Source organism: Ylistrum balloti, unplaced genomic scaffold (assembly GCF_031769215.1).
Source record: "Ylistrum balloti isolate Yb309-2 unplaced genomic scaffold, AGI_CSIRO_Ybal_v1 Utg369598, whole genome shotgun sequence".
NCBI lineage: Eukaryota > Metazoa > Mollusca > Bivalvia > Pectinida > Pectinidae > Ylistrum > Ylistrum balloti.
This window is the reverse complement of record NW_026781880.1, coordinates 286,328-304,629: the sequence shown is the minus strand read 5'-3', so window position 1 is coordinate 304,629 and position 18,302 is coordinate 286,328. Positions and strand designations below refer to the sequence as shown.

Below are 18,302 nucleotides of genomic sequence, written 5' to 3'. Positions count from 1 at the left end.
ACTGTATAAACAGTTCTGACTTCAGTAAGCCCACACAGTATAAAATTGTGAATCTTAAAACGATAAAGAGTAATTATTTGATAATTTTCTCGTGACCTCTGTACATAAATATCTTTATATTGACTATCCTAACGATAACGAAATATTAATATATAACATAACTCTTAACCTACGTCATCATTGCTAAATACGGTCTACCAACCCAAAACTATTTATACAATTTGAATTCTTGATTTGCATGCCTCGTCAATTCAATATAATTCTCATCGACTCGTGAGTAAGTGTAAAGTCATTTAACTAGAATGTTTATGTAATTGTAGAAATTGGAGCCACAACTAACAGGTTGTAGAATGTCTGTCTGCAATCCTTATACATAACAAAAGAAATCATGGTTTTAATACCGGTGTATGATGTACTTTGATGATAACCCGATGTCAGAATTATACCGCCATGTATGATAAAATGTGATATTTCTAACGACCCCATTTGTCAGAACCGTATTAGAAAATCATCTCTATTTGAGTATTGTATCCGGAGTACACAAAGACGACATACGATTGTAATACAAGTTCCTCGTCATGAAGACAGAAGTTTAAGAACAATGTAACTTACAGGTCTGTTTCCAAACAGTTCTTATCCTATCTCTATATGTTATTTCTGCGTCTTTAATATCACTAATACTTTTTGTAAACAATTGTATCACTATTCTCGGACGTTTGCGGTTCGCTGGCACCGCTCGACTTTTTCCTGGATCTAAATCTCCCAAACCTTTTTTTCATTTCGGCATTCGGGATACCTCGGCTTCAATCCTACATTTCATTATCACTGTACATAGTTTGTACATTTTGTACAAGAGCTAAATATATCTTTTTTGAGTTGACTCTTTGTGATCTTTTTGATCTACTGAGCTATCTACAGGGTTGTAAGATGGCTGACGAATTACAGTGTGCTTTTGTGAACTGGCTATCGTAATTTGGAAAATAAACTGGTATTTTGGATCGTATGAGCATACGTAGAACAATTATCCATGTGAACTAGATATTCCAGGTGTCCCAAGTCTAGGGCAGGTTTTGGGATCCTCCTTATATTTCACATGTGTTGTGGTTAAAATCCACTGTTTATATTACACAGTCCCTGTATTTCATTTTTCTGATAGATGTACTTGCTAATAAGAAAAACTAACAAAATGATGTCCTGAATTAATTCACAGATATATAAAAACAAGATATGTTGTTATAACATGCCATTTTCTCTGCGCAGTAAGGAGTTCAATACTGTCAACGAAATCAGCAAAGAGTTTTCCTAGTGAGATACGATAGTGGTGCGGCAAACGGTGGAAACGGATGTCATATCATGTATGCGTGTCTGTTCCTACACTGACAACGAGTCCTAGATAAGAAAGGGGACTCGCTTGTTCACGAGTATTAGAGACTTGTTCACGAGTATTAGAGACTTGTTCCCGAGTAATAGAGACTTGTTCACGAGTATTAGAGACTTGTTCACGGGTATTAGAGACTTGTTCACGAGTATTAGAGATTTGTTCACGAGTATTAGAGACTTGTTCACGAGTATTAGAGACTTGTTCCCGAGTATTAGAGACTTGTTCACGAGTATTAGAGACTTGTTCCCGAGTATTAGAGACTTGTTCACGAGTATTAGAGACTTGTTCCCGAGTATGAGAGACTTGTTCCCGAGTATTAGAGACTTGTTCACGGGTATTAGAGACTTGTTCACGGGTATTATAGACTTGTTCACGGGTATTAGAGACTTGTTCACGGGTATTAGAGACTTGTTCACGAGTATTAGAGACTTGTTCACGGGTATTAGAGACTTGTTCACGGGTATCAGAGACTTGTTCACGAGTATTAGAGACTTGTTCACGAGTATTATAGACTTGTTCACGAGTATTAGACTTGTTCACGAGTATAAGAGACTTGTTCACGAGTATTAGAGATTTGTTCACGGGTATTATAGACTTGTTCACGGGTATTAGAGACTTGTTCACGGGTATTAGAGACTTGTTCACGAGTATTATAGACTTGTTCACGAGTATTAGACTTGTTCACGAGTATTAGAGACTTGTTCCCGAGTATTAGAGACTTGTTCACGGGTATTAGAGACTTGTTCACGAGTATTAGAGACTTGTTCACGGGTATTAGAGACCTGTTCCCGGGTATTAGAGACTTGTTCACGAGTATTAGAGACTTGTTCACGAGTATTAGAGACTTGTTCACGAGTATTAGAGACTTGTTCCCGGGTATTAGTGACTTGTTCACGAGTATTAGAGATTTGTTCACAGGTATTAGAGTCTTGTTCCCGAGTATTAGAGATTTGTTCACGAGTATTAGAGACTTGTTCACGGGTATTAGAGACTTGTTCACGAGTATTAGAGACTTGCTCACGAGTATTAGAGACTTGTTCCCGAGTATTAGAGACTTGTTCACGAGTATTAGAGACATGTGCACGGGTATTAGAGACTTGTTCCCGGGTATTATAGACTTGTTCCCGGGTATTAGAGACTTGTTCACGAGTATTAGAGACTTGTTCACGGGTATTATAGACTTGTTCACGGGTATCAGTGACTTGTTCACGGGTATAAGAGACTTGTTCACGGGTATTAGAGACTTGTTCACGAGTATTAGAGACTTGTTCACGGGTATTAGAGACTTGTTCACGGGTATTAGAGACTTGTTCCCGAGTATTATAGACTTGTTCACGGGTATTAGAGACTTGTTCACGGGTATTAGAGACTTAATCACGGGTATTAGAGACTTGTTCACGAGTATTAGAGACTTGTTCACGAGTATTAGAGACCTGTTCCCGGGTATTAGAGACTTGTTCACGAGTATTAGAGACTTGTTCACGAGTATTAGAGACTTGTTCACGAGTATTAGAGACTTGTTCACGGGTATTAGAGACTTGTTCCCGAGTTTTAGAGACTTGTTCCCGAGTATTATAGACTTGTTCACGAGTATTATAGACTTGTTCACGAGTATTAGAGACTTGTTCACGAGTATTAGAGACTTGTTCACGAGTATTAGAGACCTGTTCCCGGGTATTAGAGACTTGTTCACGGGTATTAGAGACTTGTTCACGAGTATTAGAGACTTGTTCACGAGTATTAGAGACTTGTTCCCGGGTATTAGTGACTTGTTCACGAGTATTAGAGACTTGTTCACGAGTATTAGAGACTTGTTCACGAGTATTAGAGACTTGTTCCCGAGTATTAGAGACTTGTTCACGAGTATTAGAGACTTGTGCACGGGTATTAGAGACTTGTTCCCGGGTATTATAGTATTAGAGATTTGTTCACGAGTATTAGAGACTTGTTCACGGGTATTATAGACTTGTTTACGGGTATCAGTGACTTGTTCACGGGTATAAGAGACTTGTTCACGGGTATTAGAGATTTGTTCACGAGTATTAGAGACTTGTTCACGGGTATTATAGACTTGTTTACGGGTATCAGTGACTTGTTCACGGGTATAAGAGACTTGTTCACGGGTATTATAGACTTAATCACGGGTATTAGAGACTTGTTCACGAGTATTAGAGACTTGTTCACGAGTATTAGAGACCTGTTCCCGGGTATTAGAGACTTGTTCACGAGTATTAGAGACTTGTTCACGAGTATTAGAGACTTGTTCACGAGTATTAGAGACTTGTTCCCGGGTATTAGAGACTTGTTCACGGGTATTAGAGACTTGTTCACGGGTATTAGAGACTTGTTCACGGGTATTAGAGTCTTGTTCCCGAGTATTAGAGATTTGTTCACGAGTATTAGAGACTTGTTCACGGGTATTAGAGACTTGTTCACGAGTATTAGAGACTTGCTCAGGAGTATTAGAGACTTGTTCCCGAGTATTAGAGACTTGTTCACGAGTATTAGAGACTTGTGCACGGGTATTAGAGACTTGTTCCCGGGTATTATAGACTTGTTCCCGGGTATTAGAGATTTGTTCACGAGTATTAGAGACTTGTTCACGGGTATTATAGACTTGTTCACGGGTATCAGTGACTTGTTCACGGGTATAAGAGACTTGTTCACGGGTATTAGAGACTTGTTCACGGGTATTAGAGACTTGTTCACGGGTATTAGAGACTTGTTCACGGGTATTAGAGACTTAATCACGGGTATTAGAGACTTGTTCACGGGTATCAGTGACTTGTTGACGGGTATTATAGACTTGTTCACGGGTGTTAGAGTCTTGTTCCCGAGTATTAGAGATTTGTTCACGAGTATTAGAGACTTGTTCACGGGTATTAGAGACTTGCTCAGGGGTATTAGAGATTTGTTCACGAGTATTAGAGACTTGTTCACGGGTATTATAGACTTGTTCACGGGTATTAGAGACTTGTTCACGGGTATTAGAGACTTGTTCACGGGTATTATAGACTTGTTCACGGGTATTAGAGACTTGTTCACGGGTATTAGAGACTTAATCACGGATATTAGAGACTTGTTCACGGGTATCAGTGACTTGTTCACGGGTATTAGAGACTTGTTCACGGGTATTAGAGACTTGTTCACGAGTATAAGAGACTTGCTCACGGGTATTAGAGACTTGTTCACGGGTATCAGTGACTTGTTCACGGTTAATTGATATTATTGGAACAATCGCATTTAAAATCAATCTTTCATCTATAAATATATGTTTTCATGTGTACAAAAGCATATTGTCAGAATTCGTATTAACACTGTCGTGTACCCTGTAGGAAGAGGACAAACAAGTACTTTATTACGATAACGGTCGAAATAGATCGGCAAAGGTATAGTGGTGTCGGCGGCTGCTGCCTGATCCTCCTCATCGTCTGGTGTGAGATCACTAAAATGGCTATATCTTAATAATTCTTATAATTACTCTAATATATCCATGTATAAATTCGCCTAACTGCGATTTCAGAATCAAGTTTATCGCACTTTGTTTAAGAAGCACATCTAATTAATTTTTAGTGTGTTGTTTTCCATCCGGATCGAGTTTGTTACAAATATCGTTACATATATTCGTCATCAGCCTCTGTCCATCCTATGTTTATTTGTTTCAGTTATTAGTTTTTGACAAAATAACAAAACAACATGGCGGCGAGGGGAACTCGGGTATTTGGGGGACCCTCTATTACGTGTAGTGAGAGGACATATTTGGATAGAGAATGAACGTAGTAAGGTATTTAAGGAACATCATTTTGTACATGCCTAATTATCTTTAAATCGCATATTTCTGACAGTTTGTGTACCAGAACTCAACATGGATGTATATCAGAGAAATTTAACGAATTATTCACACTAATATATCACTAAAGCTTGACATTGAGGAGAACCGCACCTTGAAAGCAGTCACCCACCTTCGCCGATCTGTTTGGCCACCATCTTGATATGTTCTCTCCCTAATGAGTAAATGTCAGTGGTTATAAAAGTACTACACTGAATTATATATAAAGATCGGTTCTCCAATTTGCTGTAAAATTTCTTTTCTCTGCAACTGATTTTAACGAAATTCTCCTTATTCACGTGTGTCGGGGACTCATATAAAGCTGATATAGAGCTTGACGCCGAACTATTGTTAAATTTATTATCATCAGGTGAAGTCCTTCCCTGTTATCAGTGTAGTAATGTTTATCACAATGTATGTAAAACACTTAGTGGAGCTGTGATTGGCTAAATGTCCCCATTATTTCAATTATGACGTCATAACATATTACGCCATATGCAATTGATAGCAAAAGTTTCCTACTCATAACGCAAACAGAATCTTACATTCGTTTTTAATCTATTTGCGATTATAAGAAATTTCTTGAGAAACATTTTCCTCCCCAGGTGCTTGTTAAATGGAAGGAATATACAATAGTTCAGATATCTTCTATAAAATCTCAAGTTCATTTTTTTATTAATGTCTCCTATTTATAACGTAAATCTGAAGTAGAGTGTTACAAGCAACTTGACAGAAGTGTGGAAATCTACATAGATTGGTGGGACTACCAACATTGAGAGCAGTCCTCTAAACACGATTCTTATCGTATATTGTACATCATTGCAGACAAGAACTTAATTCCTATCTGGAATAAATGTGATTTTTTAATGACGTTTAAAAGCAAATAGAATTCAACCACCACACTCTGTTGTTCTTTTTTCGTTATTTCTTTTATTTTCAAATTTAAAACAAATTAACAGGATACAATGAATATGTATGGAGTTGCCGGCCTTCCGTCTGGTAACAAGTTGTCACATCGCTCTGCGAGAAATGTGAAATTCTACACAAGTTACTAAGGCCAAAGCCTGCTGCTTGATGAAATGTGCTGGACCATGGTAAAATACAGACTGTCGGATCGATTCACGTAAATGGCTCGTTGAATTTCATTGCACTTGGTTAGTTTTCCGTGCTGAAATTTTGTATTAAATTTTTATTACGTACACGTACCTGTTTAGCTCGTGTTCGTCACGCCTGTTGACCATGGTTGTCTACCCGTTTACCGCATGTTTATATAAGTACGTGTACTGCGCGGGTTCCATCCTTTGACAATCTTATTTTGTCTATTAACTGCATGCTGAATACTTTCCGACATGATGGGTTCTACTACAACTCCCAACAAACATTTTTTGAATTCGTCATCCTCATCTACAACTCCTGATAGTAAGAAAGCCAGACAGGGATCACTAACTGAGGAAGGTCCTCCTGGTAACTACGCTATGTACTCTGGTCAACCTGGTAGTTACCTTCCGGTGGGTACGTAGACTCCCTCTGGTCCTCCTGGTTACTACGTTATATCCTCGTCAACCTGGTAGTTACCTTCCGGTGGGTACGTTGACGCCCTCTGGTCCTCCTGGTAACTACGCTATTTACCCTCGTCAACCTGATAGTGACCTTCCGGTGGGTACGTAGACTCCCTCTGGTCCTCCTGGTAACTACGCTATGTACCCTCGTCAATCTGGTAGTTACCTTCCGGTGGGTACGTCGCTGTCCTCTGGTTCTCCTGGTAACTACCACACCCATACCGTTGGCTATCCCCCGGACGACGCCCCTAATACTCAGCCCTATAACGGAAACCTCTCACCGGACAATATTAAAGATATAACTGTGGCCGGTAGACACATATTATTAGGAGAATGGTCTAACCTGTTTCAGAAGGAACTGACACCCCTAAGGTCCGAACTGAATCTCTAAAGCTAAGAAACCAAGACCTCCGGCAAAAACTGAACTATTTAGAGCAATATAGACGAAGACCATCGGTCAGAATTTCAGGGATCCCCGAACCCCTCTCTGAAAATACCTCTGCTTTGGTCATTGATGCCAAGTACAAAGCTGGAATACCTGTTCGCGGTGACGACATATAACGTTCACATCGCAATGGAAACCCTGCCAAAACAATATCCAAACCTTGTCACATCATCATAAAGTTAAAATCATGTAACCCTGGTTAAAAACTAGCCGCACTCGGCTAGAGAGAACTTCTCTTTAGCTCGATTTGTTGAGCGTCAGACTAGTAAGTTAGGGGTTCCGGGTTCGATTCCAAGAGGAGACATTGAAATAAATAATGACCTCTATTACAATCATATGACACTAAACGGACATTTTTGAAATCTAGTAAAATTTCAGGGATTGTGAGGCCAGTGAAGACCTCACTAAACATCGGGACGGACTTGCGTTTTACTTTCGGTAACGTCACTACATTTTGCACATACAGTTGTACATCTGTCTATTTGTGTATTATTGGACGTAAATACGGGTTAGTACAACCAGGGACGTGTAATACAGATGTGCATATGTACAAATAGTACAACGTATGTACTTAAGAAGGTTTATGGTATATATGGTGTTTTATACAGGATTTTAAAAATATACACACAGGTAAATGTACTACAAAGTATCAAAATATGTTTTTTTACTTATTATGTCTATAATGAGTTTCCTTATCTGATTGAAGCGAACCAGTACTTTTCACACAAGCAAATGCCATTTTTATACATGTACATATACCTACATTATATAATTCTTCATGTTCCTGTGGCTACTCTGACATAAAATTTTAATTATTTGTTGATTTGATGTCAAATTCGTATGTATTGTATAGTATGAAAGATGATGTTTATTTATTGATTGTCTACATTCACACCCTGAAAAGTATCATGATGTACATATATAGTCGATGATTATGATAAATGTAAGATATTGTATACTTGTATGATTTATATCGAAACGTTCATACACATAAATACAATGTCGGCATTTAATGTGACAAAATACTATCATCCATAGCTCACACTTACATATGTTGTACACAACAAATCTGATTTTAAAATTGTGTATTTTTCAATCAAGAAAATAAAATTTTCATAAATATATCTAGGTGATATTGTTGTTCACGTGACAGTTGCCTTAATTTAAATTCTTTTTAACGGTGATTTGATAACAAAAGAAAATGTAAATGTTATACATATATCTACAGGTAAATTTTACACCTTATGCGTCATATAATGATTAAAAAAGATCTAGTATTTTTATTTAGGAAAATGTCAAACTCTTACATATATTTACATGTACTGGTAAACGTACCAGACAGAAATATGGCCTTTCTCTGACTCATACACGCTATACGCGTCATAACTGGTGATGGGTGTTTTATAGATAATGTATTACGGATTTAATCATAAAAATGTTGAGGATTCTTATGTACTTTAGAAAATCACATCCGATGAATACATGTGACCGTTAAACACGGAGATGCTCGTGTGTTCATCTTGTACCTACCTGTCTGTATATACATGTATGTATGTATAATTTCGTCTATATATTTATACACGTATCGTATTGTCGTATATATACATGTATGTATGATAGTGTATATATATATCACATTGTCGTATGTATATACAAACACGTACGGGAAGTTATACATATATGTACGTAAAATAACGTTCATTTACATTTATTTTATATGCGAGTTAGTACAACGTATTTACCTCAAATGTTTCATGGTATACACATATAGTCGATGATTATTATAAATGTTAAGATACTGTATACATGTACAATGTATATCAATATGTTTATATATATATATGTGTGTGTGTGAGGGTGTGTGTGTGTGTGTGTGTATACAAGCAATGTATATCGATATGTTTATATATATATATATATATAGATACAATGTATGCATTTAATGTGACAACATGTAATTCAAACAGTAGGCCAAATAAACGACAGACTTTCTTCAAACCCGATGATTTTTCGGTGTATCATTATTCACCGATTCACATTGATATCTTTTAGACATTTTGTTACCATTCATTAGTTCATTTGTCTATCGTGGTGATACTTACCTTATCTACACTGGTGTAATAGTACAACTACCAAACTCTATTTACTATCAGAGTGACTGGCGCCATTTGTTCATCATGTCAATCTAGTTTTCTGAAGACTGGTTATTTTTGGACATGTTGACTATGTGTATCATATTATATAATGGCTGCCGAATATTTGACCAACCGTGTCCGAATCGGTCTGTACCACACGAGGTCAAGTTGGTTATCATACGAGGTCAAGTCGGTTGTCATACGAGGTCAAATTAGTTACCATACGAGGTCAAGTCGGTTACCACACGAGGTCAAATCGGTTGCCATACGAGGCCAAGTCAGTCGCCATACGAGGTCAAGTCGGTTACCACACGAGGTCAAATCGGTTGCCATACGAGGCCAAGTCAGTCGCCATACGAGGTCAACTCGGTCGCCATACGAGGTCAAATTAGTTACCATACGAGGTCAAGTCGGTCGCCTTACGAGGTCAAGTCGGTTAACATACGAGGTCAAGTCGGTTACCATACGAGGTCAAATCGGTTGCCATACGAGGTCAAGTCATAGTAATTCTTCACAGCTTCTACAAGAAAAACATTTTCAAGATATAAATATAATAAATAGAGGACTCCTCTAGTACTACACAGGTGTATACTATCGTAATGTTAAAGCGATTTATATGTTATGTATAACTTACATGTCTTTTCAACCAAATCGTACCTAGTGGAGCATACCATGACTTTTTATATACTACAAGTTCTAACAATCTTTTTTATCTATAATGAATATTATGTTACAGAGATGTCTTCTGAAACTACCCCTACAGTGTTGAGATATTGAGAGTCTACAGTGTTGAGATATTGAGAGTAACCCTGATCCCGAAGATTCTTCCTCGTTTTCTGACTTACCATTCTCAACCATAATTATTTATCATTACTATACTACAACGTCCAAAGTTTGTCGCCCAAAATTGATTTAATTTTCAGTGAATTACATCATTATGATACTTTATCATTCGGTGAGACTTGGTTATCCACTTACACAGACACATCAGATGAACTTTTTAATTCAAACTCTCATGATCCATTTGTAAAATCGCGGCCAGATAGGATAAGTAGAGGCATTGCCGTATACGTCAACAAACATATTACTGCAATTCGACGTCCGGAAACTGAAATTGATAATCTTGAATGCATTTGGATAGAACTACAAATTAACAATAAGATATTATGTCGTGAACGTTTGATAGACTGTCGAATTCTCGGAGTGGAATTGGCAATCTTATTGACCATTCTGTTGGTATGTTGCTTATTATAAGTGTGATCGTAATTTAATTACTGGCGATTTTAATGAAAATCAATTAATTGTACGTCTTTGTCTACATGGGATTGGTGGAAAGTGATTCATAATTTTACAATCTTCTCAATTCTGATAATAAAAACTATGGAGACAATAAACAAATATACAGAACTATTCAATAACCACTTTACAAGTCAGTCTACTATTGATGACTCTAATGCCACATTACCCGATGTTACAATTATCACTCCCAATAAACTTTACAAGTCAGTCTACTATTGATGACTCTAATGCCACATTACCCGATGTTACAATTATCACTCCCAATAAACTTTACAAGTCAGTCTACTATTGATGACTCTAATGCCACATTACCCGATATTACAATTATCACTCCCAATAAACTTTACAAGTCAGTCTACTATTGATGACTCTAATGCCACATTACCCGATGTTACAATTATCACTCCCAATAAACTTTACAAGTCAGTCTACTATTGATGACTCTAATGCCACATTACCCGATGTTACATTTATCACTCCCAATAAACTTTACAAGTCAGTCTACTATTGATGACTCTAATGCCACATTACCCGATGTTACAATTATCACTCCCAATAAACTTTACAAGTCAGTCTACTATTGATGACTCTAATGCCACATTACCCGATGTTACAATTATCACTCCCAATAAACTTTACAAGTCAGTCTACTATTGATGACTCTAATGCCACATTACCCGATGTTACAATTATCACTCCCAATAAACTTTACAAGTCAGTCTACTATTGATGACTCTAATGCCACATTACCCGATGTTACAATTATCACTCCCAATAAACTTTACAAGTCAGTCTACTATTGATGACTCTAATGCCACATTACCCGATGTTACAATTATCACTCCCAATAAACTTTACAAGTCAGTCTACTATTGATGACTCTAATGCCACATTACCCGATGTTACAATTATCACTCCCAATAAACTTTATAAGTCAGTCTACTATTGATGACTCTAATGCCACATTACCCGATGTTACAATTATCACTCCCAATAAACTTTATAAGTCAGTCTACTATTGATGACTCTAATGCCACATTACCCGATGTTACAATTATCACTCCCAATAAACTTTACAAGTCAGTCTACTATTGATGACTCTAATGCCACATTACCCGATGTTACAATTATCACTCCCAATAAACTTTATAAGTCAGTCTACTATTGATGACTCTAATGCCACATTACCCGATGTTACAATTATCACTCCCAATAAACTTTACAAGTCAGTCTACTATTGATGACTCTAATGCCACATTACCCGATGTTACAATTATCACTCCCAATAAACTTTACAAGTCAGTCTACTATTGATGACTCTAATGCCACATTACCCGATGTTACAATTATCACTCCCAATAAACTTTATAAGTCAGTCTACTATTGATGACTCTAATGCCACATTACCCGATGTTACAATTATCACTCCCAATAAACTTTACAAGTCAGTCTACTATTGATGACTCTAATGCCACATTACCCGATGTTACAATTATCACTCCCAATAAACTTTACAAGTCAGTCTACTATTGATGACTCTAATGCCACATTACCCGATGTTACAATTATCACTCCCAATAAACTTTACAAGTCAGTCTACTATTGATGACTCTAATGCCACATTACCCGATGTTACAATTATCACTCCCAATAAACTTTACAAGTCAGTCTACTATTGATGACTCTAATGCCACATTACCCGATGTTACATTTATCACTCCCAATAAACTTTATAAGTCAGTCTACTATTGATGACTCTAATGCCACATTACCCGATGTTACAATTATCACTCCCAATAAACTTTACAAGTCAGTCTACTATTGATGACTCTAATGCCACATTACCCGATGTTACAATTATCACTCCCAATAAACTTTACAAGTCAGTCTACTATTGATGACTCTAATGCCACATTACCCGATGTTACAATTATCACTCCCAATAAACTTTACAAGTCAGTCTACTATTGATGACTCTAATGCCACATTACCCGATGTTACAATTATCACTCCCAATAAACTTTATAAGTCAGTCTACTATTGATGACTCTAATGCCACATTACCCGATGTTACAATTATCACTCCCAATAAACTTTACAAGTCAGTCTACTATTGATGACTCTAATGCCACATTACCCGATGTTACAATTATCACTCCCAATAAACTTTACAAGTCAGTCTACTATTGATGACTCTAATGCCACATTACCCGATGTTACATTTATCACTCCCAATAAACTTTATAAGTCAGTCTACTATTGATGACTCTAATGCCACATTACCCGATGTTACAATTATCACTCCCAATAAACTTTACAAGTCAGTCTACTATTGATGACTCTAATGCCACATTACCCGATGTTACAATTATCACTCCCAATAAACTTTACAAGTCAGTCTACTATTGATGACTCTAATGCATTACCCGATGTTACAATTATCACTCCCAATAAACTTTATAAGTCACATTACCCGATGTTACAATTATCACTCCCAATAAACTTTACAAGTCAGTCTACTATTGATGACTCTAATGCCACATTACCCGATGTTACAATTATCACTCCCAATAAACTTTACAAGTCAGTCTACTATTGATGACTCTAATGCCACATTACCCGATGTTACAATTATCACTCCCAATAAACTTTATAAGTCAGTCTACTATTGATGACTCTAATGCCACATTACCCGATGTTACAATTATCACTCCCAATAAACTTTACAAGTCAGTATACTATTGATGACTCTAATGCCACATTACCCGATGTTACATTTATCACTCCCAATAAACTTTATAAGTCAGTCTACTATTGATGACTCTAATGCCACATTACCCGATGTTACAATTATCACTCCCAATAAACTTTACAAGTCAGTATACTATTGATGACTCTAATGCCACATTACCCGATGTTACAATTATCACTCCCAATAAACTTTACAAGTCAGTATACTATTGATAACTCTAATGCCACATTACCCGATGTTACATTTATCACTCCCAATAAACTTTATAAGTCAGTCTACTATTGATGACTCTAATGCCACATTACCCGATGTTACAATTATCACTCCCAATAAACTTTACAAGTCAGTCTACTATTGATGACTCTAATGCCACAATAACCGATGTTACAATTATCACTCCCAATAAACTAGAAAGTATTGTTATTTCTGAGCAGGATGTTAAAGATGCTATAAGTATGTTAGATATTTCAAAGATAACGTGAGTCCTAGAATCATTAAGGAAGCAAAAACAGAGACCTTCTATATAGAAAACAGCAAAGGTCACATCAGTCTTCCAAAAAGGTAACAAATCCATTGTTTCAAATAATATTCTGTATCTTTGATAAGTATTGCTGGCAAGTTAATGGAAAGGTGTATTTTAGATATATCTTTTTAAGAAACAATTTTTCTTACTAAATGTAAATCAGATTTTACTTAAAATATTGGGAGGACTTAAGCTGTGGTAGGAAACTTTTAGCTATATTTTGTGACATAAGTAAAACGTTCGATCGGGTTTAGCACAGGGGTCTTATACATAAATTTGAAGTAGCCGGTATTTCCGGTAAATTGTTATCTTGGTGTGAAAATTATCTATCTGAAAGAAATCAAAAAGTCGTTATAAATAGTTCTTCATCAGATTACAAAAAGCATCACATGAGGTGTACCTCAATGTTCAATTTTAGGCCCTACTTTTTTCTTTATAATGATATAGTGAACGATGTTGATTGTAAACTGTTTGCTGATGACACGGCCTTACATATAAAAGTCGGACATCCAACTATCGCTTTAAATAATGATCTTTTGAAAATACCCTAATTGGGCAAGTAAGTGGCTGGCTAAATTCAACCCAGACAAAACAGAATCGTTATTAAGAAGCAGAATAACGAACACAGAAAATTAGAATTTTGTAACAATGAACAATACCACTGCATCCAATAGTTGTCATACGATGGTACAGGTAATACCCATGGTGAGTATATGATGAATTAAGTGTCACATAGAGTACCTGTATTGAGATACCTAAACAAATACTCTCGATAGAAATTTCTTTCAAACAATGTATTTTTCATTTATTTGGTCTATACTAGAAATATTCTGATATTGTCTGAGATAATTTACCAAGCTACGTATGTCAAAATTAAAAAAAAAAAACATCCAGATTGAAGCTGCGAGAATTGTCAAGTATAAGTTTACTTGATAAAGATGTGGGCTGCGAAAAAAATCTAACCGACGGGAAAACCAAAAAATCTTACAGTTTTACAAAATGTAGCAAAAGAAAACACCACCGTACTTGTCTAATTCTGTCCCACAACACAAGAAAACACCACCGTACTTGTCTAATTCAGTCCCAGAACACAAGAAAACACCACCGTACTTGTCTAATTCAGTCCCAGAACACAAGAAAACACCACCGTACTTGTCTAATTCTGTCCCACAACACAAGAAAACATCACCGTACTTGTCTAATTCAGTCCCACAACACAAGAAAACATCACCGTACTTGTCTAATTCAGTCCCAGAACACAAGAAAACACCACCGTACTTGTCTAATTCTGTCCCACAACACAAGAAAACACCACCGTACTTGTCTAATTCAGTCCCAGAACACAAGAAAACACCACCGTACTTGTCTAATTCAGTCCCAGAACACAAGAAAACACCACCGTACTTGTCTAATTCTGTCCCACAACACAAGAAAACATCACCGTACTTGTCTAATTCAGTCCCAGAACACAAGAAAACACCACCGTACTTGTCTAATTCAGTCCCAGAACACAAGAAAACACCACCGTACTTGTCTAATTCTGTCCCACAACACAAGAAAACATCACCGTACTTGTCTAATTCAGTCCCAGAACACAAGAAAACACCACCGTACTTGTCTAATTCTGTCCCACAACACAAGAAAACATCACCGTACTTGTCTAATTCAGTCCCAGAACACAAGAAAACACCACCGTACTTGTCTAATTCAGTCCCAGAACACAAGAAAACACCACCGTACTTGTCTAATTCTGTCCCACAACACAAGAAAACATCACCGTACTTGTCTAATTCAGTCCCAGAACACAAGAAAACACCACCGTACTTGTCTAATTCTGTCCCACAACACAAGAAAACATCACCGTACTTGTCTAATTCAGTCCCAGAACACAAGAAAGCACCACCGTACTTGTCTAATTCAGTCCAAGAACACAAGAAAACACCACCGTACTTGTCTAATTCAGTCCAAGAACACAAGAAAACACCACCGTCCTTGTCTGTTCTGGTTAGTTCCAGATAAAGTATCCGATAGTCATTTTACTAACAACTAAAATTATTAACTTTCAATTAATTGTAGAACTCGGTTATATAAATATTCATTTGTAAATTCCTCAATACAATTATGGAACGCTTTACCTGAAGACGTTCGTAAAAATCCGTCTGTCAGTAAATTGAAAAGTTTTTTTTTACAAAAAAGTAGGGTAGTAGACCTCATTACTTTATCATTTGTAACAGACCCGTTTAAATATTACATGCACGATTACGACTTCAATATAGTAATTTAAAACAACATCTCTATATTAAAATCTAGAGGAAAGTCCACTATGTAGTTGCAGTTTCGTTAAAAGCAGTTTTCATTTCTTATCATCATATAGTAATTATACCTCAATCAGACAAAACACAATGCTGCAACTAGACATAAATCTTACTGCAGCAAATCTTCAATGGGGAAACGATAAATACGGCGTCATATACCTTGTTTATTAAACATATTCTACGATCTATCCTATTCACCACATGTATAAATTATTTCAAATTGTTAAATTTAATTGTTATTCACAATATGATGTGTACAAGTTGTTCCAAGACCTAAAGTTCCATTTGCCGTTGTATGTAATTGGGAAAGGAATTAACATGAAGCTCGTGGCTTGTTTACCTATCCCAAAATGCAAAAATCTGTTTATTTTGTTATATTGAATAAAATATTGTTTTAACTAATATGTGTTACTGTTTTCATTTACTACTCCGTAGTATTCTACTGTGCTATGAGAAATACATGCCATACCACGATATGAAACGAACATGAATATTGATAATAAATCTTTACTTTGTTTAACACAACAAATATCAATTGATGTAATGGTACAAGTTAGTACATGTTTTTTTTCAAGATTTTCGGTAGAAATTGGTTCCCTTTATTAACGATTTAATGGTTCGTCCTCGCGCCACAAAGATCATACGAACAAGCTTAAGAAGCTGGCGTCTAATTTGTAATATATGTTTGTAATTATACTGAATATATTTATTGACCTGACGAGACAGGAAGAGACAAGAATTTACATGTGATACATAGTCTTTTGTTGGTGGAATGTTTGTAACAATATAAACTCAAATGATTGCGTATTGCTTCAAAAACCAGATACAAACACTTCATCAATTTGATGTACTTTTAAAGTATAAAACCAGTTTTATGACTTTTAAAGCTAACTAGCTCTGTCTCCGTATGTTTGGGTGGTTCGTTTGTTCAGCATCCAGTAGAGACTCCGTTTCCAACTATTTCATCTTGTCAGATCAATTAAGTTGTTTCGTGGACTCGTCTGTTTGGCTGCTGACGAGGGTCATTATTCTAATACCTACATCGTGAAGTTAACAAATAACAACAAATGTTTATCTTAACTTCATCTGGTCGTCTGGTTGGCTCTCCAATACAAACAGTCATCAAAACTGAGCCAATCAGAGCACAGTTATACAATCACTGGGATGTTTTGTTTATCTTCCTGATATTTCATCACAAGTAAACATTTAAAACATTTTTTTAAAAAAAAAAGTAAAAACGAGGCAAAAATGTCACTTTGATCCTCAAAAAGTCTTGTAGACGTTCTAAATATTTAAATGTGGCGTTGTACTTTACGAATTGCGATAAATCGTTTTCTATACTATCGCAATTGATTTATAATTTTATAGAGTTTACAAATTAGAGACCAGAAGAAAATTCGTATACATAAACAGTGGAAAGAAATTGAAAAAGACAAATATATACAAGTACAGACAGAAGTCAATACACGTAGAATATATTTCATCTTGAGAATGCACGATAAAAGTGCACTTACGAAAAGTTTTTCGAAACTCAAATTTATGTTTTGTATTGGCAGCCAATACTGTGGTGAAAAATAATTGAGTGTAAAAACAGGGAATACTGTAGAATTAGGAGATTTTAGAAACTTGGAAAAGTAGTCTTGATGAAGAGTAAAATAATTGGACACCAAGTGGAATGTTCGTTCTACGTCCACTCTCTTTATTCTTATCGTCGTCTCACTTCCTCTCCCCATCACCATCTTTCCGATTTCCCTCTGTTTCGATCTATATTTGGTTTGTTAGCTCTAGATTCACCAAGAACATATTTTGTCTTTATTTGTTAATTGCTATATCGTGCAATCAGTAAAGAGAGGCTTAATCAATTGAGATATATTGTAACTTGTGTTCGATCTTTATTTTTAACTTAAACCAGCAAAGTATGCCCGTAAACTTAATTCAAATCCTGTGCTTACCGATGTTGAAAATTATCGTCCTTTAAGTAGAAGAACGACTAATACTACCAAATTTAAAACTGAGGAAATAAAAAATTGTAATGTTTGTTGTATGGGTAACTTAACTCTAAGC

General features: G+C 36.2%; 1 protein-coding gene across 1 annotated transcript; it reads left to right on the top strand.

Annotated features, from left to right (window-relative positions):
- Nucleotides 1-9,458: 9,458 nt before the first annotated feature.
- Nucleotides 9,459-15,942, top strand: LOC132545611 (uncharacterized). The gene is made up of 2 exons (XM_060209310.1): nucleotides 9,459-9,852; nucleotides 15,005-15,942. Exons 1-2 carry the CDS (start codon nucleotides 9,459-9,461, stop codon nucleotides 15,940-15,942), a joined length of 1,332 nt encoding a protein of 443 aa, XP_060065293.1.
- The last annotated feature ends 2,360 nt before the right edge of the window (nucleotides 15,943-18,302 follow it).

What these genes read in the sequence shown, in the direction of transcription:
- LOC132545611 (XM_060209310.1), top strand. Translation starts at nt 9,459, where the DNA reads ATGGCTGCCGAATATTTGACCAACCGTGTCCGAATCGGTCTGTACCAC. An exon ending in CCATACGAGGTCAAGTCATA is followed by an intron (nt 9,853 to 15,004) that starts GTAATTCTTCAC and finishes TGTCTAATTCAG; the next exon opens with TCCCAGAACACAAGAAAACA.